The 26,654-nt window shown below is 41.1% G+C and overlaps 1 protein-coding gene across 29 annotated transcripts in view; it reads right to left on the bottom strand.

The window, feature by feature from the left end:
* The window catches only part of nrxn3a (neurexin 3a), a 353,072-nt gene extending 326,643 nt beyond the window's left edge, over positions 1–26,429 (bottom strand). For 13 of the 29 annotated variants that reach the window (XM_071914345.2, XM_071914341.2, XM_071914340.2 and 10 more), the window contains exon 1: positions 25,733–26,429. In XM_071914345.2, coding sequence (XP_071770446.1) covers positions 25,733–26,429 — 697 coding nt within the window. Of the gene's footprint in view, positions 1–4,007; positions 4,025–5,231; positions 5,267–11,842; positions 11,912–12,374; positions 12,416–15,054; positions 15,076–21,074; positions 21,089–25,727 lie in introns of all 29 variants that reach the window. The other 16 variants (XM_078289649.1, XM_078289650.1, XM_078289656.1 and 13 more) reach the window with 6 other exon arrangements.
* Positions 26,430–26,654: the final 225 nt, after the last annotated feature.

The following is a 26,654-nucleotide window of genomic DNA, read 5'->3' as shown; positions in this document are numbered from 1 at the left end:
TACCAATGTCTCCTCAAGGTTAGCGAGAGAAGACACCTCTGTAATGCAATCAAACCTGATTAGCTAATTAGCATACTATTTGCATAATGTCGCCGCAATTCATTACCCGTTGAGTGAGTTCATCTTCGTCCCCTGGGAAACATCGATCCGTCTCTCCGAATACACACAAACACACACACACGCACACACACATTAATGCACACATAGACACACACAGCCACACATATTGTTGTCAATGAAAAAGCGATGATCTGAAAGATTAGCCACAATTGGCCTTGTTCACACGGCGGCCATATCTGATTTATGTCATACTTGGGTGGGAAAACCAGAAGACAGAGAAGCAGATGGAAACAGAGGGAAGCTGGAGTTGGAGAAATCAAAAACTACAGCAACTGGATTGATGTGTATCCATAATGTTAGCTAATGTTAGCAGTCAGCTACTTCATGTTGCTAATGTTATATTTATCTCCAAACAAACCAGGTCAAATTCTTATTATCAGTATTAACAGCCTTTATCTTTAGTGTTAGTAACATGCTCATATTATGCTTCCTTAGCAGCACTTCAGGCACATTGTTTATGTTGTGTCTGCTGGCTAATGCTAGCATCACGTAGTTAGCATGCAGTGTCTCTACAATACAGGTAGGCAGGGAGGGAATGAAAGAAGGTAAAACCTACAATTCCACTTCAGGAACAATTACCATCAGGAGCCAAGTGTTTTAGCTATCTCTGTAATGTTATACTGTGGATATTTTAGACCATTACGGTTGTTTGTAATGACAGCAATTTTCGAATGAACTACACTTTTTACTGACCACTGCACAACAGCTACAGCTTACACAATTAGACCTAGTTGGTTTGGAGATAAATATAATGACTTAGCTGACTGCTAACATTAGCTAATTTTCATGTCAAAAAATTATTGCTGATATATGTGGCCAATATTCAATATAATGTTGAAAATCTAATATTGGCCATTCAATGTAGTATTCCAGTATGCTGGATATGATGCAGTTTGATTACATAGTTATTATATAATTGATCAATAATACACTGGTTGTCTATGGGAAGCATCCTAATGCAACATTTTGATCAGTTTCCACACAAGTAGTACATTAATATGTTTTATAATACTAATCATTTTGGGGATTTTTCAGTACAAAATATCAGTAAAAAAATTCTGCTATTGGCAACTTCAGTCCAAAAAGTATCAGCATGCAAAAAGCCATGTCAGTTGAACCGTAGTGCCTGGTTACACAGTAGCCTAGCCTGACGGACGGGAAACATTTATCAGCTAAGACAATAGAGAGTAAGAGAGAGAAATGGGGAAGAAGAGAGAGATATAGAGGTGGTGGAAGGACACGGGGAACAACAACAAATTAAGAGGCTGGTTTGTCAATGCTGTGCCCTCTCTGTGTCCTGTCTGTGTTTGTTGTTGTTGTTGGTGCTGCTTGTTGGCATATGATCTCTCCCGACATGAAGTACGGCACAGTGCGGCAGCGCTTGGGCGAGCTTTGCCTTAGCAGTGTGTGTGTGTGTGTTTCGTGTTCGTGTTTGGGCGGTGGGGGGAGGGGGGGCGCTCAAGGGCTCATAGATAATATTCTATCATTTAGTCCATTTGCTTTGGCCTGAATCAGAGGACTTTATAGAGTAGTGGTTCTCAACATGGGGTCCGGGGACCACCAGGGGTCCTTGACGGGGTTCCAGGGGGTCCCCAGCAAATTGATGAATTGTTAAACTTCAGCATTATTTCATTTACAAGAAATTAACACGATTAGAGAATGTAGAAGAATGACTATTTTGGTCATAGTTTCACTGTTACCTCTACCTACAATACAGATAGTCATGGAATTCTGGACAAAATCATATCTAACAATACAAATATTCTCAGATTTGGGTCCAACTGACAAAATCTCATCAAATGAGGGTCCGTGGCCCTAATGTGTACTAAATGTACTAAATGTGAATCACTGTTATAGAGGATTTTTTGGGGCATTTTTTTAGATAGTACAAAGTAGAGAGAGCCAGGAAAGGTTGGGAGAGAGCGAGAGGGATGACATGGTCCCAGGCTGGATCTGAACACAGGATGTTGCATGTACATGGTACCTGCCTTAGACCACTGAGCCACCAGGATGCCCCTCGGTTACGTTTCATGCGGCAAAATTTCAAGCAAACTTTACCAGCCAAAGTCATGTAGGAACAGTAATTTCTTTCACTGGCCTGAAATTTGGTAGGGTAAAGGACTTTCTTCCAGGGTAAAACTCGTCCTTACCCCGTAAACAAAGCCTCCAGGATTGGTTTTGGAAACGCACCAAGAAACCACCCTCTCAACAAGGTCTCGGTCCAATGGGTTTGGTCCTGAAACCCAAGTGCCATTCTCATACCCTCATACCTCATACCCTCATACCCAAACAAACCAAACTAAGGAGGTGAAACCGCTCCAGGATTGGACAAGCTAGATGTGAAAATGCCTTATATCTGAACTGTCCCCAGGCTCTCCATTTTAACTCCATCCTCTATCCCACCCACCCACCTCCCCCTCTCCCTTAGATGTCTGGGCTATACCTATCCTCCCATGCCTGGCTCTCTTACGAGTCCTCAGTCAAGCGTAGAAAAGACAACTGTCCAAGCATTCCCCCCCTCTCTGTTTGGCAGCCACCACCAACCCCCACTCTGTCCGTCTCTTTCTCTAACCTGAAACCATCATGACATTATGGATCCGGTCATGAGCAGGTTTGTCTGGTGTTCACTCAACGGTGCAATGTCAGCTAATATAAGACAAAACATTGACGATCCCTGCGGGGAAAATGTGTTGTCGCAGTAGCAAAATAGTAGCAGGATACAGCGAAGAAAAATCTAAAGTCAAATCTATAATCAAAGCCAAATGACCCAAACTAAGTGGGTTAGAAAGAATAAGAGAATATGAAAAACACAAATATGTGAATATTGTAGCTCTTTGTAATATTGAGAAGGAGAGAGAGATGTGTAGGGTGTTGTAGATGTGTAAATGTCTGCCGAGTTCCACTTCAAAAAGACAAAATAAGGATGGTGGAAAAGAGAACAAACAAAAACAAAAATGTCCAAAGGCTTAGCAGGGACAAAAGATGATCCTCTTTTGGTTTGGAGGCTGATAACAGGCCATCTAAGCTCATAATCTTTGGAAGATGCTGAAGCCAGATAGCAAATTCAAACAAAGCACAGCACAACAACATTTCAACCAAATATGTAGGAAGGCTCTGTGACAGGACAGGAGACATAGGACTTTGCAGTGACTGTTATTTATCCACGTATAGGCAACACCAAAATAACAAAGTTGTAATTTGAATGTGAACAAAAATAATGATTTAATTATTAGTAACCAGAGTACAAGGATTCATAAATATATCATTATTTCTCCAGTTACAGGAGATCTGTCTCTGTCTGTTGACTGAGGTGGGTCAAGGGTAGGTTGTGGAAAAATACAGATGAGTCCCCAAGCTATTATTAGTTATCCTTTTAGTGTCCTACACAGGAACCATAAAAGTCACTTTAAGGTGTGAAATATTGTTTTGAAAATGCATGAAACCCACTGATTTATAATCAAATAATAATGATGTCAGTGAAAGATGGGCTTTCTTGGGGATAGTCCTGGATCATGGAATACTCTCACGGTACCAATACAGCTGGAATGTCACGAGGTAATCCCACCATCACCAAGGTTCAGGAGGTATTTTGGCTATTCATTTGTAGTGTAGAGGTTTGAAAATAGTTGGCTTTTATGTGGTCCTGCTCATTCAATCGGTCCTCAAGTGTACGGGGCAAGACAAACGGCTGAACTAAATGCATTTGCATTTTGAAATTTAAACATGAAAAATGTCAAAGGTACAAGACTGTGTACATTAAAGCTTTATCCTGGACATGGACCAGTTCCAATTTTAATTTTAACCATCTAGTCAACTGGAAGAAACCACAGCGTGGTTGACAGCAATAACAATGGTGCAATGTTTCTTCTTCCTCTACCCAGCTCAACTTACCATCATCCTGTATCTTCTTTCCTTAAAACTGGCCTTAACAGTCCCTGGCAACTGGCCCTCAGACACACTACACTGCCGTACATGTCCAGATTTTTTGATGACTTTCACCTCTGCTATCACTTTTTCAGCATCCTTGAAGTAGGACGCTAGGGCTTTTAGCTTCAAATTAGGTGATGCATAGTAGGGTGCAGATCTATCCTGATCATGTGATTGGTCAGGAGTTAGCTAGGCTGATAGGTATTCTAGGAGGTGTCATAGAAACATCATTGCCTTTTCTCAATACAGAGGTTGAAACGTTCGTAATCAATGACAGCTACAGTCACACAATGGATTGTTTTCCAATCCAGTTTAGACACTTAGGGCATTTTCAAACCTATAGTCTGTTTGCTTTGGACCAAATTAAGCGAGGATTTGTTGCTTTGCTGCTTTTTCGTAATGTTCTGCAATGAGTAAAATTTCAAGTAAATCATATTTTATCAACCAAAGCCACAAGGGAGCAGTCATTTCCTTCGTTGGTCAGAAATTTCATCTTTAGCCCATAATTTATGGTGTGTTAAACCAATAAACACATTGCATCCTGTAGTTGGGTGGGATTGCAGTCGGATCACATTCTTTAACACTACAATACACAACAGTTTGACATTAAAGTCATAATAAAGGGATATATTCTAAAATTCCAGTCTGTGTGTGTGTTACCCTATATGTCCATGCCTAAATCCCCCGTTTGCCTGAAATTGGCTTTTCAATGATATGTCAATGATGTTCTGAGGCGTATACCATTTGCTATGGGCGTGTTGTAACTCTAACCCTAACCCAGCGGCATGCTGGGTTGCTGCTATCAAGGTGAGTCTAGCGGCCACAGGGCAGGGAAGTCATAGAAACAACAAAAATGAAGGAAAGCAATGAGAAAAGAAAGAACAGCAAAGTTAAACGTTCAAAAACATCAGTGTCAGAACGGCTGCGTTCTCTGCTTCTTAAACGCCTGTGGAGGCTTTACAGATGCTGGTTACCTCAGCCTCGGGCTAGATGACAGCTCATGAACATGAGTGAAAATTGTTGGGGCGGGAGCTTGACCAACTGAGGAGAAGGACAGGACTAAGGGGGGACCCACGGGTCCTTAAAAATAACTCCTAAACCAAAAAGGTGTGAAAACTTGATAGGGACAATTATCATGTACGTTGGGTGTTTGGCAAACTTGGGAAAAACTCTTGCGGAACCACTGTAGCATGTGATATTCCATCTCTATTTTTGACCTCTGGGAAGCAGGAAAAGCCACTCCTTCGCATGTCGCAGCATTGCGGAAGGAAACCATGGCCCCCAGGTTTCCTCTATGGCCTGCATGTGAAATCAGCTGTGGGTGCTCCTGATGGCGGTTAATTGCTTAAGAGCTACAGACTTACCTGCTTGAATTAGCCACTTAGCTTAGCAAAGAGCAATTCACACTAAATGCGAGAATCATCGGGCATGTGCAACTGGGAGGAAGGAAAGTTTGCAAAGAACATAGTGAGGATGAACGGAGAGTAAAGAAAAGATAGCAAACCGGTACAGATTGAGTGGCATCAGAACGGTTAGCGAAAGGCAAAAGAGGGGGAAAGACAAATACGAAAGGGAAAGTAATTAGTGAGTGAATGAGGAGAGAAAAATGAAGGACAAAAGAAAGAGCAGAGGGGAAGCAAGGCAGTGAATGAGATAAAGGAATTGGAAAGGGAGAGTGAGCGAGAGAATATTAAAGTAGAGAGAGAGAGAGAAAGAGAGACAAAAAAAGAGAGCTGGAAAGAAAGAAAATGAGGAGAGGAGCCCTCTGTCTTGGCTTGTGGCAGTAAAATATGACTCCTCGATGGCGGAGACAGTTTCCTATTATCCCCTTCTCTCTCTATCTACCTCCCTGCCACCACCGAGCCGCCATGCAAATAGAGCCAGAATGGAGGCTCTTGTCTGCCTAACGGGAGGCGACAGGGAGCCTGATGCCTAATAATGTCTGCCATCTCACTAAGGGATTAGACACAGCAACTAGGAAGAGAGACAGGTGGTAAGAGGAGAGAGAAAGCTCCGGGAGCTTAGACCAGCTTTGTTCTGTGAATGGGGGAATTCATTATATACAAGGGTTTGACCGATATGGGTTTCTGAAGGCCGATACCGATATTTTTGGATTGAAGCTAATATTTAGTGCTGTATTTATTTATTTTTTGCAAGTAGTCAGTGTTTCCCCCAGAATTGCATTGTGGAGTGCAAAAACCTCTGAAACAGCATTTAGACCACCGTGGGACACTAGAACAATAATAATCATAAGAATAAACATTAACACATACTTTTGTCTAATCTGAACTCTCAAAATGTCTCATTAGAATCAATTCAGGTTAAGCTCTTCCCATAGACAGCCAGTGTAGTACTAATCAATTCCACAATAAAGGCTCTGTTGCTTTCCAATGCATGATTTAAATCAATTAAAATGCACAGCAAACAGGGGTAGATTGTACAGTTCAATATTGCTAGGAATTGCATTTATACTGTAAAATGGGCATTTTAAATGGCTGCAACTATAGAATCTAAAGAATATGAAGGAATGGAGCTCCTTCTCTTCCTCCTCTATATGAAGGAACTCAATAATGTATTGTGCGCTAAATTTAACTTAGAGGTATGCACATTAGTAGTGATATATACGCATTGTATAAGGGCAAATAAGGAACTTTACTGAGACAAAGTGGCATTACTGAGAAAATACTGAATAATTCCTGATAAATCTAATTATTAGGCAAATGACTGGTCATACTGTACATGTCCCCTGTTTTAAATTGTTTTGACAGAGGGTAAAGGTGGTGCATTCTCAAATTCTATTTCAATAGCTTTTCATTTTATTTGATCATAGAGAGGGGAAGGTTCATCCGAGGTTCAACAACAAGCACCACCAGAGGAAGGAACAAGAATACCCTGAACAAAAGAAATCATTCTACCAGTTGAAGTTCGTTTCTCACTGCTAAAAATTTTGACTGTGCAGTTCAGCCAGATAGAGATTTCCCCACCTAATTTTAGCTCATGTTAGCATCCACAAGCTTCCCTGGGGCGTCAAAGTTGGTGTCAAAGTTGGTCAGGCACAAGACAAGGTGTTTGCAAAGATTTAGCTCCTTCTTGTTTGGTCTTACTCATCTACATTTGACATGTCACCAGTTCAGTTCATGTAAACATATGGGTGAGAGGTGTAAAAAGAGGTTAAACAACTGAACACATGCAACGAGAGTACTAACATGCAACAAGACAATTATTACCAATATTCAGGGCAACCAGCACCATCTGAACTGTATACTGGGCAAAGACACAACAAGTCCCTGCCTCTAATATCATTTGCCACCAAAATTTCTAAACCTGTTGACATAGACTAAATTACTGACTGATGACTGACAAGATATTATTATTTAGTTAATGTGATAAATTATTAGACATAGATACATTTTTGCTCTAATGACAAAACTACAGGATCAAATTCAGATCACTTGAAGTAATAGCGTGCACTCTACAGTGCTCTGGCAGAAGTCACAAGACTGTGCTTGCTACAGTGTTAGCACGCACCACCCCAAAACTTACGCTATAGATGAGTTTCCGAGCAACGTCACATAAAGTGTCCGCGCGCATCTCAGGGGCAGAAAGGCTACCGGTAGCCACTCAGTTCACGTTAGTTAGTTAGTAATGGGAGTTCCCAGAAGCGATAGCAAAGATTTTAGTTTAGTAAGTGGCCATATATTTTAACATCATGCCTCACAGTTGCTAGTTGCTAGTCACAGTTGCACCCTAGACTGGAAAGAATAAAAGCAACCCCCGAAATCAGCAGTTACAGTAGGGTCCAGCTGCAGCCCCGGAGAAGCCCCTGGCTTGGCATAGCACACTCACCCTAACCCCTATCCCTAACCTCGCCTTGCCTAGCCAGGGGCTTCTCCGGGTCTGCAGCTGGGTGCTAATGAAGTAGCAATCCAGCTAACATGTACAATTTGTTGTCAGATGTCGCCTTTTTCAGTATGTACACCCATGCATCATAGGGCTTTGCCTTCACACTGTGACGCTGGCTGGGTAAGACCTCTGCTCTTAACACACAAAAGCTGTAACCAGAGCTTTACAGCTCACCAGAGCTGTAATGTCTAATTTGTTGCACATGCCCACATACTACGTAATTTACAGCATTGAGAGATTTTTATACGCTAGGCTTTTCAATCAGATACATATGTCTGGTCATTGGATCGGTGGCCACATCGCCATGTCTACAAGCCATTCATCAACTGGGATTGAATAAGGGTCCAGCAGTCATTCACCAGTACTTAAAAGTTTTTCTATATAATCTTAGCAATCAGAGTCTGACAAACTAGCCAGGTACGCCATTGTTGTCCGTTTGTTGTTATCAGTGCGAAAATGACAGCCAAGTTGATAGCTCTGATAGCCACAGTGGCTTTTCTGCCCCTAAGCTGCGCGCGCATCCTTGACTGTTTGTAAACGGGAAACTCATCTATAGGCTGGCAAGTTGTAAACAGTCCTATGCAACCAAGAACAAAGCAATGTTACTGAGGAAAATATTGAAGATAATGAGGTAATATGCCTTGTGGACCAACAGTGCAATTGCTTGGTGTTCCTACAAAATTCAGTGTAAAGATAAAAATGATTAAAAAAAAGGAAAAATATGAATATATTGTCTTCAATGTTGATTTAAGTGGTGCTACTAACTTTTGTGCTGGTACTACTAACATTTTTAGTAGGTAGCACCAGTGCCACGAGTGGAAAAAGTTAGTTTGGAGGCCTTACACCGCACAGTCATACAGAGCATGCCGTGCCATTTTCCAACTTTTGCCTAGTGGTGAGGACAGACCGGATGTTGTTTGCTGTTGGAAGCAACATGAATCCTGATAGATCCTCATAGATTCAGTAGAATCTTACTGTATGATAAAAGACAAAGAATTTAGGGACCATACAAAAACAAGAAGCACTAAGCTTAAGGTATTAGGCGAGTGAAAATGTTCTTAAATATTACATTTAAAGGCATACTGAGTAGGATTTTGCTGCTTGTGGCTTGTAAACACAACTTTCAAAGTTGACCCCTCCTCCCTGCGGTTTCCAGAACAGAAAAAAACTGTAAAAAAGTACAGCGAGGCAAAACGCCAAGCAGACAGCATTCCAAAATGAGAGTGAATCTGTTGGCTTTCACCCTTTGGAGAATACTGAAGGAGAGGATGGGGATGAAGAGCGACGCGGAGTTGGTCTGTTTTCTGTTGGAAAGGTAGGTGCCGGTTAGCTTAGCTATCAGCTTTTCTACTACAAAGAAGCTATGCTAACCGTAGCTAGCTCATGATACACACTAGACCAGTTGCTCTGTTTTAGAGTTCGGACCGCTACCACAGCCGGCGAGGCTTTTAGATATAAAATGATTTAGCGGTGGTTTTGGTTGCAGGCGGACACACCCACTGCCAAAGGGTTGACGCCCAGAAACGTCCTGAACATTCAGAAATAAGAAAATCCAGGCAGAAGGCAGGCTCTTCTGCAGACACACACACAATGGACCATAAGTAATGATTGAGTAGGATCATTTTTGAATGAGTTTATGCTATTTCATGGGGGAAAATCCTCCTCAGTATGCCTTTAAGCATAGCCCATAGGGCTATTGTTGAGGGCTAGCAAACAAAAGCTAAAGTCATTCTTGCTAGCCTGTCAAACACATCGGTGATATACTGTTGTATAATTAGACCGCTACACAATTGAATCAGCCAGAGCCTTCTTTGTTTCTATTTTGGAATAAACATTGCATGGATCCTGTGCATAGAAACAAAAGGTAGCCAGAGAACAGAAATGTATTATTTCATAGTTCAACAAAATCGCCCCTGAAAAGGATCAAAGTGCCCCTGGAAATCAGATCAAGGGGGCAAAAATGCTCTCTGAAATAAAAGTTAAAAGGGGTAGGTGGAGTTACAGTAGTGTGACTGACAGGCCAGTGCTAAAAATAGAGCACATTTATCCTTGTATGTCTCCCAGACCATCTACCTCTGACACGAGACATCTCTCATTCTGTCTTTTTCTTCTATTGTTCTGCCTCTCAGTCTGCCTTTCCATGCGCATCTCAGCGACCCCTCTGTCTCTTCCCTTACTTCTACCTCTTTTTTGCCACCTCTATCCTTTATTTTAAATCTCTCCATTGCGCAGATTCAGCCCCATTGGCACCTCAACACCCCCGCCTCTCTTACATTAAATCATGCTTAGCGCCATATCTTTTAATGGCATCAAGAAGAGTGTTTCATTTAGGTTTTTCCATTATATCAATGGACCAAAAGGCTGAGCCAAACAGCATCACGTTAATAGAAATTGAGCACATCAGCCTTGGCAACACCAACACCCGGGGCAGATTATCAATCTATTTAATCCCACCCAAAAAAAAAAAGCAACTCTCAGAAAGCAACCGATTTAGTGTTAGCGTCAACAGCCTGACCAGTGTTCTAGACCTGGGCCCATATGCATTAGATGGATGAAATGCAGATTATGTGTTGTGGCCATGAATTATGTGAAAATGACGTTCCTCGACCACAAACTGGATATTGGACACGTCAGTTTCACCTGTTTGTCACATGGAAAGTTTGGCTAATGGTTAAGTGTAAGCAAATAAAACAACTTTGGTTAAGGTTAGGGTTAGGTTAGGCAACTAAAACAATTTGGTTAAGGTTAGGTTAAGGTTTTGGTCATGGTTAAATAAGAAAAAGTTTAGCCAAAAATTAAGACTTCACTTACAGTAGAAAACTTCTTGTCATGAGTTGGGAATTGAAATGAATGCTTATCTCCAGGTAACAACACTTCACAATGCCTTCAGATTTGGGTTCAATTCTGCAATATACATAAGTGTCCACAGTTCCTTTTCTGAGATTGCAATATTGTATCCAGTGACATCAAATAAATATATCAAATTCATTCAAATACTCTGTGTGATCAGGGGAACTTACTGGAAAGTGTCTCACAATGTTTCAAAGTCTCCCCTGCAGTCCAGGAGTGTCCAGCCACACCTTCATTCAACATTGTCTATGTTTGACAGAATGACAGTTTTCTGATGTTTTGGCAATCCACCTTGTTGAACTTCAATATTACATTACATTAATACTTCTTAGTAACAATTTGTGCTAGAGTCCTATGCCACCCCTGGATGCATGGACGATTTAACATCTAGATTTTAATCAATTTTGCACATTTTGACCCTAGAGTTTGAAACCCTACTATCCCATCCGAGATTGAATTAAAACCCCAAACTGCAGCACAAATTCGTTCCTGTGTGAGTCAAACCAAAGTCTTGGGGTACAAAATGTGCTTTAACCAACGGAAAGCAAAGGATTTTAGTCAATGATTTGTTGCTTGTTAGCTCATATAGCTACAACCCATGGGTTGAACAAACAAAGTCATATCATTGCATTGAGTAAAAACCCTGGTTCTCTTAGGAAGAGGAAGAAGAAGAAGAAGAAGAAGAAGAAGAGGCCCTTGTTTGTGAAAACTGATCCTCAGTTTGCGCTGTTTACATTTGGATCATGTCCTAAACAGAAATAGACATTCGGCAACTGATCTCAACACTGTGTCTCAGAGCAATTCCTGCATACAGTATATTGCCTTCCAACAGTTTACACACACACACACACACACACACACACACAAAGCAATGCACTCTCTTTTTTCCCACTCCTTCAATTAAGGTTGGCTTAATTACTCGCTTAATCCGAGCACCCTCGGTGAGACACCATTAGAGAAGAGACACTGAACACAGACAAGTAAACACATTAGAGCGACAAACAGACAAACACATTACACCGCATCGCTCTCAAACACTCACAGAGCAAGCGTCGCTTTTCATAGAGGTGGAAAACGAGAGATTGCGAAAAAGCTGTACCTTTGCTTTTAGCTAGAAGGGCAGGAGGAGGGCGAAGAGAGAACAGAGGGTGTCCGCAGTGGAGAGAGCCGAGAGAGGGAAGAAGAAGAAACGAAAAGTCAGCCGAAATCCAGCAAACACAGATCAATGTATATGAATACATGTCATGATGATAAATCGATGTACAGTAGCAACATGCGGTGCAACTGTAATGCAAAATCTGAATTCTACAACATCACAGCACACTTCCAACACACAACCACACCAGGTATTAGGCTGTAATTTTGATAGGCAAATACCTTTGAGTGTCACAACAAAAGACTTTTCATCTAAGACTACTTTGATGTCATCTACAGCAGGATAATAATAATACACACTGGAATAAAAATGTATACAGAACCATGCATTTCCATACATTCCACACCAACGGCAAAGCATGCACTCCACTAGAAACACAAGAAAGGAAAGACATAGAAGAGAAGAGTTAAAGAGAGGCATACCTTGTTCCGCCATCATATGTGCAAGGCCTTCAGAAGATGACGGAGAGAGTAAGAGAGGGAAGGGAAAAGGAGAAAGAGAGCACTTCAGAAACACAGATTCCAATACTCTTTGGTACTGTGATGACACATCTTTTTCCCAGGAGGGAAAGCATGGCATCAAAACACACTGACAGGTCCAACAAAGCTTCCCAATGGCTGAGCAGAAAGCTTCTTCAGAAGAGATACTAGAAATATTTAGGAGAAATTGTACAGGACGCTTCATCCGTGCCTTACGCTGAGTGAATTGAGCTCCCAAAGTGTAATCTAGTGTATATGTATGGCTTAATCATGGCAATATACATTTTATATGCAATGTAACATATGGAATGCATTCATTAGGCCTAATTCTAGGAAATATTTAAGTGTATGAGGTATGTATTGAAAATGACAGCTTGTAAAAGTTATGAAAGTTAAGAATATGAAAAAGTTATCTAGATGATTGTTGAACTGCAGCAGATTTGATAGTGATTATAATTACATGTAAATAATCACATACACATAATAACCCATGAATAGGACTTTTATATACTTTTATTCCAAATGAACAGACCACATAACAATAACTTAAATGACTAGCTTGAATGCAGACTTAGAAGCCCCTACTCCACATGAACTGCCTACACATGATAGTAACCTAGCAGTGCAATACAGTCTCACAAAATTCTGTGAAATGAGCACAAAGTCTGAAACGTACATTATGTGTTGTCGACACAAATTATGTGAAGATTACGTTCCTCCACCATGAAAGGATTACGTGACATTGGCAGGAATCGAACACGGCATTTTCACGTGAAAAGGTTAGCGTGCAAAGTAAAACCACTTTGGTTAAGGTTAAGGTTAAGATTAGGAAACCAAAAGAACTTTGGTTAACGAAAAACTCCCTCCCTCTCGCATATCCTTACACTGTTATGTGTCATCAATCTGTGATGTTCAATGCATTCCAGGAGTGCATTTACTTTTTTGGTGTATGCACTTTCCCTCAACCTGCCTAATCTACTTCTACTTCAGTTAGTGATATCGTGTCTCCTCGACGTAATACTTTTTTGGTGTGGAAACAGATTTCTTCTTTCTTCTTTGTTCTGAGGGACTGACACCAAAACCTGACATTTACCATTGATGTTTTAAATCACTGAAACATTTTCTGCTATCAAACTCCATTGTAGCTGTGCTGGAAAAAGGCTAGACATGACTTCATGTTGTCTACGTTTGGTTAGTTATCCATGAGAATGAGAAAAATACACCAAACAAAGGAATGGACTCAGGAATGCAAGGTATATTGGCAACAGCTGTTGTTTAAAAGTGTTTTCGGATGGATTTTTCCTTTAAAGTTGAGTTCAAAATAAGGCAACTACAACAACTTTGGTTAATGTTAGGGTTAAGGTTAGTTAACTAAAACAATTTGGTTAATGTTATGGTAAGGTTTTGGTCATGGTTAAATAAGAAAAACCTTTTCTTAAAATTAAAGCCCTATGTGATAACTTTTTTGTGGTAAAACATTCACTTTTCAATTGTTATTAGTCTTGGAGTTGGCCTTTCCAAGCTCCAACAAAGCCATCAATGCAACATGAGACCCTCTGGAACAGCAGATTCTGAACAGTCAGAATCATTGTCGATTCTGACTGCTATGATAAACATCAATTACGTTTTTTGAGGCAGCAAGACGAGAGACCTTTATTTTGAAGGCAGCAGCGAGACAAAGCGGAAGTTCAGAGTTGCTAATGCTAATGATGTTAACAAAGTGTACTTTTCCACGATTATTTACCAGAGGGAATAAACTTTGGTACTGATCAGAACTATTCAAATTGATGACCGAAGATCTAGTACAGGCCAATGTCCAAAGAATAATGTATGGTTGGAGAAATCCAGAAACTACCGCAACCGTAGGATCTGGAGGTGGTAGGAGTTGGACATCTTCAGAGCAAAACATGGTATGCATTGACCAATCAAAGACCACTAACGCACCGCCCATTTCTGTCGACCCACCCATTTCTGTTCTCCAGAGACATTCCAGTGGTGCAAGGACCTACATTTGCGTTTTATGTAATATCCAGGTACTATGTTAGTAGACGCTAATGCTAACTACCACGGCTGTGTTAGCATCGTAGCTACATATAAGCCCGTTAGCTTTTGTGAGTAGTATTCTACAACAGCAGCCACTGCATTTGATCCCAAGCATTTTACAGTATTCTGAGCGTTTATGTGTACAAACAGTTTTATCCTAAGCACCTACAGTGTTATGAGTGCTTACGTGATCAATAAGCACAAGCTTGTTTGTTTACTGATGTCATTAAAAGTGCGATGGCAGTAAATTCGACTTGAGTGCCATTGCGAATTCTGACCAGAAGTTATCCCATAGAGCTTTAAATCTTCACTCTCAGTAGAAAACTTGTCATGAGTTCAGAATTGAACTCGGGTCATCAGAGATTATGGTATCCGTTATTTGTATTTTCAGACTTTGTGTTAATTTCACAAAATTTTGTGAGACCACGCTGTAACAGTGAATCCAACGGATCGTTAGGAGTACCTTTCAGCCAGTATGGGTAGCTAGTTCACCCATAGCCTGCATGTAAATATGCATGCATGCAGTTATACGAATAATTCCTAAGACTGACACATAGTTTTTCCATCAAAACTCACCTGGCATATTGCTGTTGACCTCTGGAACAGAAGAAGACAGAAAAAAGAAGCAAACAAAGTAAGCGTTAGAAACACTCTTATTACTTGCATGTTGACTACCATGCAAAATAATGACACACTTGAGTCCATACAGAGGGTTGGCATAGGCACAACCATATGCATGTGCTTTACAATGCAGTAGGTGTTGGCAGTGAAGAGTTTAAGCAACATTTCCTTCACCCGCATTAATATGGAGAGAGATTCATCCTGTGTGAAAAAACACAAGGTAACACATTCAGAATGGAGAGGAGGCTCCTCCATCCACATAGTGACCGTCCTGTGGAAAACAGACTGGAAACACACACACTCCCAGTCTTTTGATTGTTTTTCAGTGCAGACACATTACCGTACCTCTAATCATACCAAAATGAAACATTTTTATTAAATTAAATATTTATTATTAATATGTCATTAATCACTGACCTATCGATATTCTCTGACACATGAAACTGAAGTCCAGGAATCGAAAGAAAACACAGAACAGTGTGCGTCGTCAAAATCATAGCTGTCCTTTGATTATTGAAAAATATTTGGCCTTATTTAGCCAGGCCACTTGCAGAAATGAAGTGGCTGGAACATTAAGTACAAGGTAATTGACTTGAGATCCATTAAATGTTCTTAGCGGGGAGTAATTGGGCATGTATTGGGTATTAATGTGAACGTAGGCAGATGGAAGTCAATCAGATATGCATTAGATATTAATTCAGTTTAAACCGAGGACTTGTGTCAGATGTGCTCTAACATGGAATGAGTTGGTCAAATGGTCATCTGGGAGAGGTAGAGCGTGTGTGCGTGTGTGTGTACGCGCACTTAATCTCCTCTAATCTTCTTTTTTTCAAGAGCGGCCCTTTATGCTGGCATTTGAGTGTCGAGTTCAACGCAATAGAAATCTCAAATAAATCAACTGACTCAAAAAGGACCCAAGGGAGCTGAGTCTTTAGTGAGATTAGCCCCAAGTGCGTGTGCGTGTGTGTGTGTGTGTTTGTATGCATTCATGTGAATGTAATGAGGGGAATGTGTGTGTGTGTGTGTGTGTGAGAGAGAGAGGGGAGGGGGGGAGAGACAAAGAGAGAGACAAAGAGACAGTGAGAGTGTTTGTGTTTGCATCGGTTGGCTTGAGCTTTAGTTTCTGTGTGTGTGTGTGTGTGTGTGTGTGTGCGTGTGTGTGTGTGTGTGTGCACTTGTGTCAAATGTGCTTATACATATTTTCCTAACATTTACTTGCTTGTTTTTGATATATGAGCTCTGTATCATTAGCATTCACATTAGTCAATGCCTCAGACCATTTTAGCCATCCATTTTTTCTTTCATTGAGACATTTAGTAGCCGTTTTATTATTCATCAGTCCCGTATCTTCCAATTCATCTGAAAATAAGAGTAGGCTGTATTAAGGCACTATAAAGTCACTTGTACTCAGGAAAAAGTGACTCCACTGGGCTTAACATAGCTTTTTCATTAAAAGTGATTCTCATGGGTTTTCAAGGTGTTTAACGTATTTTTAGACACACTGGAAACCCAAAGGAGTGATGAATCAGCACAAAATGGCTGTCAAATACTTTGATGATGGAAAAAGATGCCAAACAATGGTCTGAGGTATTAAGGATCTATGAATAACATTTTAACATTAATAAATCATTACCACATACATTTTTAGCCATTCAATAAGAAGATTGCCAGCCTCTACCGGCCTCTACACTGCATTTTACAGTGTGTGACACTGGTGAAATTTGGCGGGAAATCTGCTGTATTGCTTTACGGCACGAAGGGAGATTGCTTTATGGCACAAAACAGGAAGAGTGCGCTGTGTTTCCTGCACAAAATGACTTGGTCTAGCACTAACAATACCATTGGTGTGAGATAGAGGCTACCAATCATCTCCACGTAGGTAGGTATCATGATTAATTTGACATTGAAATATTGATGTTTGAAAATGCTACATATAGCACCTTTAACTCCTGTCAATACTGGTACTGTATGTAACTAACAGCAATACTGCACTTCTCCCTTCTCTCTTCCAATACACTCAAACAACTAGTAGATATTTTTGTTGAAACCTCCCACCTTTATGTGTCTGAAAAGTCAGGAATTATAGGAAGTAATATAGGAATAGTAACATAACATGGGGCTGTGGGTCTCGAGCGCAACTTCTGACAGACAGTTGTAATGCTCCTTTAGTTGTTTAGTTTCCCTGCAATCCCAGACCTTTCAGACACTATGTACACTACCAGTCAAAAGTTTGGACACTCCACATTTTTCTTTATATTTACTATTTTTCACGTTTTAGAATAATAGTAAAGACATCAAAACTATGAAACAACACAAATGGAATTATGCAGTGACCAAAAGAGTGTTAAACAAATTAAAAATATCTTATATTTTAGATTCTTTAAAGTAGCTGCCCTTTGCCTTGATGGAAAGGCAAAGGCTTTGGAAAGAAATTCATACATAGGATCAACTTCACTATTTATATTTGTCTAAGAAACTAATATCAAGCATTTAAGCAGAAGCCTTTAGATCAAAATGGCTTTAAGATCATGAAAAACATAGAACATTAAGTGAGGTGGATCCAAACGTTTGACTCGTAGTATATATTTAGCTATCTATGGCACATGCTAACACTTGAGCATACTGCGTATGTTTGGTGGACTGTATAAATCTAGTAGGGATGGGACAATATATTGAAATTCAATATATCTTGATATAAAAATGTGACAATACGTATCGTGGGGCATTAAAATGAATCGCAATATTAGCTCCATTTTATTCTGCTGTAGTAATCACAAATGAGACTCTTGACCATCACAATTTCACAAGCTCTCCATCCAAATGATATTATTTACACTTTGAAATTACATTTTTAAATTGTTGTTTACATTCTAGCAAGCCAATGGCGAGAATGGAGAATGATAATGACTGCAATAATTTGGTCCTGAATACTCCCCTAATATGTTTTTTAAAGCTATCAGGGCTAGGGCTAACCACTGGGATAGCGCTATCTACTGGGATAGGGCTAACCACTGCGAGAGAGTCTTCTTCAGCTTCCAATTCCCTGTCACTCCAGTTTGGATTTCTGACTGCTCCGTCATTTAAAGCTCAGCATCTCTCTCTCTCTCTCTCTCTCTCTCTCTCTCTCTCACTCTCTTCCTCATGATCAGTTGTTGTCTCTCGCCCTCCTTTATGTTCTGCTCTGTCTCCTTATTTCTCTCTCTATCCTGACCTACTTCCTTTGACAATTTACTTCCACCGTATTGTGCCTCTGTTTCTGTCATCAGCCTTCAGATTGTGTGTCTGGGTGTGTGTGCATGCAGTGTGTGTGTGTGTGCGTGTGTGTGTGTGTGAGAGAGAGAGAGAGAAAGAGAGAGAGGCATGCACAGAGATACCAGTCAACCAGCCAATGGCACACACACACACACACACACACAGTCCCAATTCCCTTTGGCAGGCTTGCCAGCATTTAACCTAATACAGTGACTGTATCATAACAGAGTTATTAAACTTTTTTTTTCTGCATTGTGAGTATAACAAATATGTAGCCTCCAGTTCTCCCTCTCATATAAATTTATCCTCTAGGAAATCCAAACATCTCAAAACAGATCAATATTCTCGCCGAGGCGACTCGCCGGGGCTTTGACAAACTTATTTATTCATCACTGGACACATAATCTAAGCAAGAGTATAACTCTCTCTTTTAATTCAATACCCAGAAGAGGATCGGGGGGGAGTGTACACAGTGGATTACTTAAAGGGATGATTCAGAGGGACAATGCGTTGGGTAAATTGGGAAAGCGGGGGTATTAATGAGGTCTTTCAAATCCTCAATTCCTCCATTATTGCTGGCTTAACTGATTGCATTCTGCACATGTTATTAACATGGAAGGTAAACAGACACACGGAAGGTAAATACACGCAAACACACACACACACATTCCCACAGGATGACAGATTGAGTCATTACAGTGCTGACTGCTTTATTATTATTGTTTTTATCAACCATAATCTTCTCGCTGACAGATTTCAACGCCAGCCGTGTTTGCGCGTCGGTGTGAACATAAGGGTGGCTGTGGCAACAGCTAGCGAGGGCCGGTAGAACCATCTGCTCGTGTCGGGGTGTCAGGTTGCCGCCGGCCTACAGCTGGTAGCCCACTGGCTGGATGGTGCCAGAACAGAGCGAGAGCCATGGAGATAGGGAACCGTAGATTGAAAGCGGGCAGGTTTTCCCAGCGCTGTGACACACCAAGCTGGCATTCAAACTAGGGTTAGACCAACATATCAGACCGATATTGGCATTCTACTAAAGATCAGATCTGATCTAGTCAGTGCGGTCCACCTCTGATATGATGGTGGTTCCTCCCTGACCACAGCTAGTGAATATGTTTTTATTATTATTATTATTTTATCAGATGTCTGACCAGACTCATCCCGCCTTAAGGAGCTGCAATCCCACCTAAAAGAATTTCATTAGTGTGGGTTTCAGTGAACTTTTAGTGTCCCATAATTGTCTAAACGCTGTTTCAGAGGATTTTCCTGAATATGAACACTGAATATGTGTCATTTTGGGCATGAGAATTGTCAAAAACATTAGCAGCTCAAATCCCAAAATATTGGTATCGGCCTTCAAAAACCCATATTGGTCTAACCCAAGTTCAAATCTGGCATCCCTGGTTGATGCAGTTTTCAAAATATAAAGATTTAATGCTGTCAAGCACTGAAAGCATGTTAGTGAACGACAACAACCATAATCAATTCCATCATAACTCAAAAGCAGTTGATTTTCCCTTTGATTCCTATGCATTTTTTAATAGAATAACATTTTTTAACTGTGTTTCATGGTCAGAGATACAAAGTTTCCATGCAAGAACAGCTACCATAATGAGGTCACTTTAATAGGCAATGAAGTCATATAATGCATTGCTTTTCAATTGCAAAATACCATGAGAGTTAGTGTTTCAAGTAATTCAAAGTGACTTTCAGTGTCATATTTCAACCGGATTCCTTTTCTGTTGTCATAAATAATATTACTTTGAATAAAAAGTGGAGCAAATGTGTCTTCTGCACAGACAGATGTCGCATTGGCAAGAACTATGAGTGTGCTGTTACAGGGATTCAGAAAGAATACAATTACTCATCAGATTGCAATACAACAGCACTTTGACTTAAAGGCAATATAATATGTAATGTGTTAATATTAGGGAATAACTTCAAAAAGGTGATAGAGAGCATGTACCATTAAGTTTTTTTGGTTTAAAAATGCTTTTTTTTCCTGATTCATGACAAACTGGAAGTCCATTTGAAATACACCAGTGTCCTGCACCAGTGTGTTGGTTACTGAGATACAGTAAATGTAGGTATTCAGCATATGTTAGGGACACTAGTGTAGGTTAATGGAACTGAAAAGCATTTCTCCGAAGTGGATCTTAGCTCCACTTATTAGCATTGCTAACAAATGCCTGCAGTGCTTTTTGAATGGACTGAATGGACTCCCATGTCATGATAACTCAGATGAGCTTATTAACAACCTGAGCCTCCAAAAGTCGAACACGATAGGCCTAACATAGTTTACTGCAGTGATTCTCAACCTTTTCATATCAAGAACCCCTAATTTAGTCCACATTAGGGCCACGGACCCCCATTTGACGAGATTTTGTCTCTCGAACCCAAATATGAGTATATTTTTATTGTTAGATATGATTTTGTCCAGAATTCCATGACTATCTGTATTGTAGGTAGAGAGATAACAGTGAGGCCTGTGTGGTCCCCGGACCCTACGTTGAGAACCACTTGTTTCCTGCATGTTATTGGGCACTATAAACCACTTCTTAAGCTCTGATTCAGACGTTGTGGTCGTCTTTATGGTCTTGGGTATCTATGGCTTGTATGTATGGTTTTGTCTCCTGCCAAAGCATGATGTGACAATCCTGCTCATATAAATGACTTTACTTTAAAATCCAATGTGTCACGTATGAGTAGGGGCAAATGGTTACAGCCTTGTTCACTGCTGTCTCTGAGTCAGCCTAATCCATAGCCTTATCACTGGCTTTCCTTTAGGTCATCAATTCTACTTATCAAAGACAGCACTGCTGCTAGTTTCCCTTTCTCCACGACTTAATTAATTGATTAATCATTAATTAAAGAGAGCAAGAGTTCACAATCTTGTTTGCACTGGTCTTAATCAGATGTTGATTAACCAGCTAAGATGCAAAGCAGCGTAGCCTACACAGCTTTTTTTCACAAGCAGTTATACCCCTATAGGCTAGGTTAGGCCTATAGTGTTAATGTTGTTGTTGTTAATGAGCCCTTCTGAGTTATCATCAAGTCCATTTAAAAAGCACTGCCGGTATTTTTAGTAGTAGTAGCGCAATCAGTCGAGTTAAAAAGACCTCTGTGGTGGTAGAATTCTTTCAAAAATAAATATATATAAACGTATAATGCACAAATGTGTTTGCTATGATCCGTAAATAACAAACACAAACCCTAAATATGTTTTACCATCCACAAAAAAAACACCTCTCAACTTGTGTTTTGTAAATCGTCATATGAATGAATGCAAAATGATATTCACAAAATGCATACGGATTTGCAAATAAATGTTTTCACTTTTGCAAAAATACCTCATAGTTTGTAGATAAATACAATAACTTTACCAAATATCTTTCTTTTTTTCTTTTTTTTCGCAATACACATTCTCAAATCTAAAAGTGGCTTGCAAAGTGTTGTATCTGCATTTGTTAATCAAAGGATACGTGTGGGTCGGCTTGTGTTTATGGACGGGTTTTTGAGAGAAACATTCAGCTCTTTGTGCGCCAATTGGCAAATGCAGCATGGTTCACACAAACAGCCACTAGATGGTTTTGTCTGTATTAAATTACTTTTATTATTTAGGCTACATTTAATTTTATTTTATTTTTTACATTTGAGGCAGACGTGTGCAAAAGTTAAACTTTATCTAGCAAAGTAAAGTAAAAAAGGAAAAAGAAGTCAAAAAATGTGCAAACATTTCACATTTATTCACATGACTATTTACAAAACACAAATTGAGAGGTGTTTTTTTGTGGATAGTAAACATATTTGTAGTGTGTGTTTTTTTTTATTACAGACACACATTTGTAGATTATACATTTATTTATTTTTGAAAGAATTCTACCCCCATAGACCACCATCCAGTTTCTTAAATCTTGTCCAACATTTTTAGGCTAGAGAAACTTTTGACAACCTACACTGACTGTATCTCAGTAACCAATACACTGGTGCAAGACACTGGTGTATTTCAGATGTTGGATCTCTGCTCTAATTAGCTAGCTTACTCCTCCCTATTGTGAAAATATGACTTTATTATTTATGTCAAGTACAGGCTACTGTAAGCTGTGCCAGATACCGGTCCATGTTGCAATTTTTTAGTCACTGATAGAGGGCAATAACAGTCATAGATTACTTAATGCCCCTTTAAGCCACTACATATTTTGTTCCACCACTGCACTAATGGTGGTATAGTTGTGATAGCCTGTGTCAGCCAATGCTATCTATCTACCGATCCTACTGAGCATGGAATTATAAGGTTCTATCTGATGTTTTTATCAAAATTGAGTTACCCACATATTCATGAACTTTGAATGTTACTTGATGCTTGTGTGTTATTTTTATTTTTTTTCAGAAAGAACCTTTTGGAGTTAAATATTGAAAAAGATAGAAAGTACATAACATTTTGCCAGCTGGGATGTCAAATATCTCAGAACTGCCCTCCACCCAGAAAGGACCTTCTAATCCGCCCAAGATGTACCTTATAATGTTCACTGTCATGGGTTCACATCTAGCATCCATCCTGACCTCCAGTCTTGTCATATCCTCTCCCTCTCTTTTCCCGAATCCCTCTCCACTGTACGCTATTCAAAGCGCCGATACTCGCGCCAGGCCATCCGCATACACCTCTGCCAGCCTCATTAAGCCGGGTTATTTATCTCTTTACGATCGTCCGTCCGAATTCTCACAGGGCTGTTTGAGCTCCCTGCTTCCACTCCCCTATCAGCGCCTTGCAGGCAGCCAGGCGGACGAGCCAGAAAGGGAAAGCCGGACATAAATCAACACATCGGGAAGGGGTCCCAATGTGGAGGCCGTAAATCAAGGAGGGGGGGGCGGGGGTGGGGGGTGAGCGGCCCGTCGGCCTACAAGGGCTACCGTGGCCCTCACATCGTCACCTCGCTAAGTCACGCATCGCAGACCTGGAGGAGTTGGGGAGAAGCACATGTGTGTGTGTGGTTGGCGTTTGGTTGGGGGAAGGAAGGAGGGGAAGAAGGCAGTGATGTGAGAAGAGAGTCAGGAGAAGGAGGATATGTGGCAATATCTGGGGTTATATGAGCTGGAATGGTGGGGCTCACCATGGAAGAAACCATATACACTGACACAGAAAATGGGCTTGTACCATCGTAGAATCCTTTATGGTGCTGTAAAGAACCCTATTAGAAAGGTTCTCTATGCTGAAATGGTTCTACATAGGACGTTTATGGTGCTGGGAAGAAGCATTTAAGAATGTAAATGCTTCAAACTAGCAGTATCAAAAAACGTTTTTAAGAACCACACTGGGTAGTTTAGTCTGATTTGCTAGTTACAATCAGTAAATTTGTTGTATTCCTTTTCTTGGATTTAGCTGATATCTTCGGTTCCCAGAAATGTATTTATGTGAAAATATCACAAAATACCACTGAAGAACCCTCAATTTTCTAGGTATATAAGTTGACAAATACACATTAAAGAGACAGAACAGCAGAAGTATGAAGATATACATCCATGGAACCAAAACAGTGTCACCGTATTCCTTCTCTCCTTAAACATCGTCTTTTTCTTTACAACACTGCAATCTACATTATATTTGGTGATGTCATGATAAAGCACAGCCTGAGCTTTCAGTTTCTGTTTTTTTTTGTTTTTGTTTTTTATATATATATATATTTCACAGATCAGCCAGTCTGCCTGCCGTTATGATGTGTCTGCACTGAAAGACAACTAGAACACAGGAATTCATACACAGTCACTTACACCCTATAAGCTCACCTTGTCGATTGAATGGCACCCATTCAATCAGTGGAGCGAAAAGCAAAGCAGCTCAGACCCCATCAGGACCCCCCCACCCCCCCATCCATCCCCATCCCCCACCTTTTATTTCAAACACCGGCAAAGATAGATAAAAAAAAAAACGTAATCTTTAAATTCCAGATTCTCCGCTCTTTTGTCTGTCTGCCGGGGATTTGGCGTCAGCCCAAATGGGATGGAAATTCCACATTTGTGTGAGGTTAAAAAGAGAGCTTGAAAAGTCAAAGAGGGAGGAAAAAAAGGAGCATCACAAATATTTTTAAACAAACAATGTCTGATCTGAATTAATTTGGGGGGGGGGGGGGGGGGAGTTAAGGAGGAAGTTAAGTTTGACTTTCTCCTCTAAGTGGTAGAATCTACCGGCTTGGAGAACCTGAATAAAACTTGTACCGATGATGGCTAATTAAACAAAGCACATGACAGGAATTTGTTCAGAAGACGAGAAAAAACGAAGGTGCCAGGATCCATTTCGTGCATCCACAGATCGCATGTTCACCAATCACTGCAACAAAGTAGGCACTTTCCCAAACTGCTCTGCACTAAAGATTTATCAAATAGAAAGAAATCAAAGTTCACTAATACAAAGCAAGTGAAAGTGCCTTTTATTTGCCCTCCTGGGATGAAATACGTGGGAAAAAATAACTAAAGGATTTTTTTTTTTTTTTACAGAAATCAATTCTGGCCTAGGCTAAGCCAGCTGTAGTGTGATTGAATCACCGCTCAACAAAATTCTCAGCACAAAAGGATATGATTCGAACACCTGCCATCTTGTGATTGGGTGAAGAAAAGGGGCTCAGGAGGCCCTGTGCTCTCTATAGGGGTCCTTATCACTGCCTGCAGGACCGACGCCATTAACCTGCGCCTCACTGGCTAACCATGCTTAGATTAGCTTTCTGATTTTACAGCTGGGAGTCACACACGCAAACACACACACACACACACACACACACACACATTTACACTTGCATACACACAGGGATAATAGCAGTCGCTGGGAAAGCCGAGCAAGCCCACAAAGTCAAAACGCCTCAGAGACCATGAAACCTGGTGTAATAGAAGAAACAATCCTTAGACTAGAGGGATAAAAAGCCAAGCCATATGAACGGCACTAGTGAAACCTTCAAAGTCTCGATGTTGGTTTTTCCTGCAAGGTAATATGACAAATGAATCCACACTTCACAGCTGAAATAAGCGGTATCGGTGCACAAGGAAAAAAAAAGAATCACATGCGCTTCTCCCATCTTTGACTGTGGCGGCACTCCAACTGTGAAAAAGACTCTGTCATCTTAATTCTTCATTTTGCTGGTTCTTTCTTGTATTCTGACTGGTTTTCTTTTCATAGGAGCCAAGCTGACACGTTTGGCCTGATTTGGGTGGCCTTCCTCAAGATTTTGCCTTGAGGAAAACCCACGTCAGCGTGGCTCCTGTGGGGGGGAAAAATGGTCAGGATATAAAAGAAAAAATAATTTATAGAAACCAGAAAAATGGAGAACTGCGGTGTCTTTTTTCACAGTTGGAGTGCTGCCCCTGCCCTAGCTTTCCCTTAGGGAAGTGTTACCTTCATTGCAGAAGCGGCCCTTGTATTCTGTTTTGGAGCAGTCGCAGAGCGGCTGCCCGTCCACCACCGAGCAGGTACCGCCATTCTCGCATGGGTTCACCGTGCACCTCCCCTCCGACTCCAGGGGCACCCTGAGGCTCCCCAGGAGGAGGGGCTCTGAGTTGCCATATTTGAGGTCAGCAATAACACCCCGGAAGGGCGGTGTGTCGCGCACCGTGGGCAGCGTGAGCGCGCCATCGCGGATATCCTGAGGCACTCCGCCCAGGAACAGATCACTGACGATCTTCATGAACTGACGCTGGGGCCGCACCTCGTCCGCTTTGGCCTGGCCATCCAGCGCCAGCGCCGTGCGCAGGTTGTAACGGCTCAGCGTGGCGAAGTGCCAGCTGTTATCGTCCACCCGCCTGTCGGACACCACGGCGGTCTCGGCGCAATCGATGCTGAACCGCAACTGCAGTCGGCCCTCCACCACCGACAGCTGCAGGAAGTCGCAGTAGCCTCCGTCGTCAAAGTACAGCAGCAGTGCCTCGGAGGTGTCCGTCTTCAACTGAAAGCTGAGGTCACCGCGGGTGCTGGCATCCCAGCGGAGGTAGCGCGCCCATTGGCCCGGGGTGCCTGAAAACTCCAGGCCGAAACATACACCAAGGAGGACGCTCAGGAACATCTGCAGCCTCATACAAAAACCTAGAAGATCCATTGTTGCGAGAAATCAAGAGTTTATAATCCCAGAAGGTGTGTTTGCATGGAATTCAATCAGGTTCAAAGTGTAGGGTGGTTAGATCCAATTTCAGGAGTATCCAAAGTAGTATCCAAAGGTATGCCCAGAGATATTTTCATATGTGTATTATAAAAATATGTGTGTTTTTACATAGACAAGGGCGATAGCGGGGAGAACAGTCTTTGTGGTTAACAGTCTTAAGGC

Source organism: Centroberyx gerrardi, chromosome 17 (assembly GCF_048128805.1).
Source record: "Centroberyx gerrardi isolate f3 chromosome 17, fCenGer3.hap1.cur.20231027, whole genome shotgun sequence".
NCBI lineage: Eukaryota > Metazoa > Chordata > Actinopteri > Beryciformes > Berycidae > Centroberyx > Centroberyx gerrardi.
This window is presented reverse-complemented; position numbering and strand designations above follow the sequence as displayed.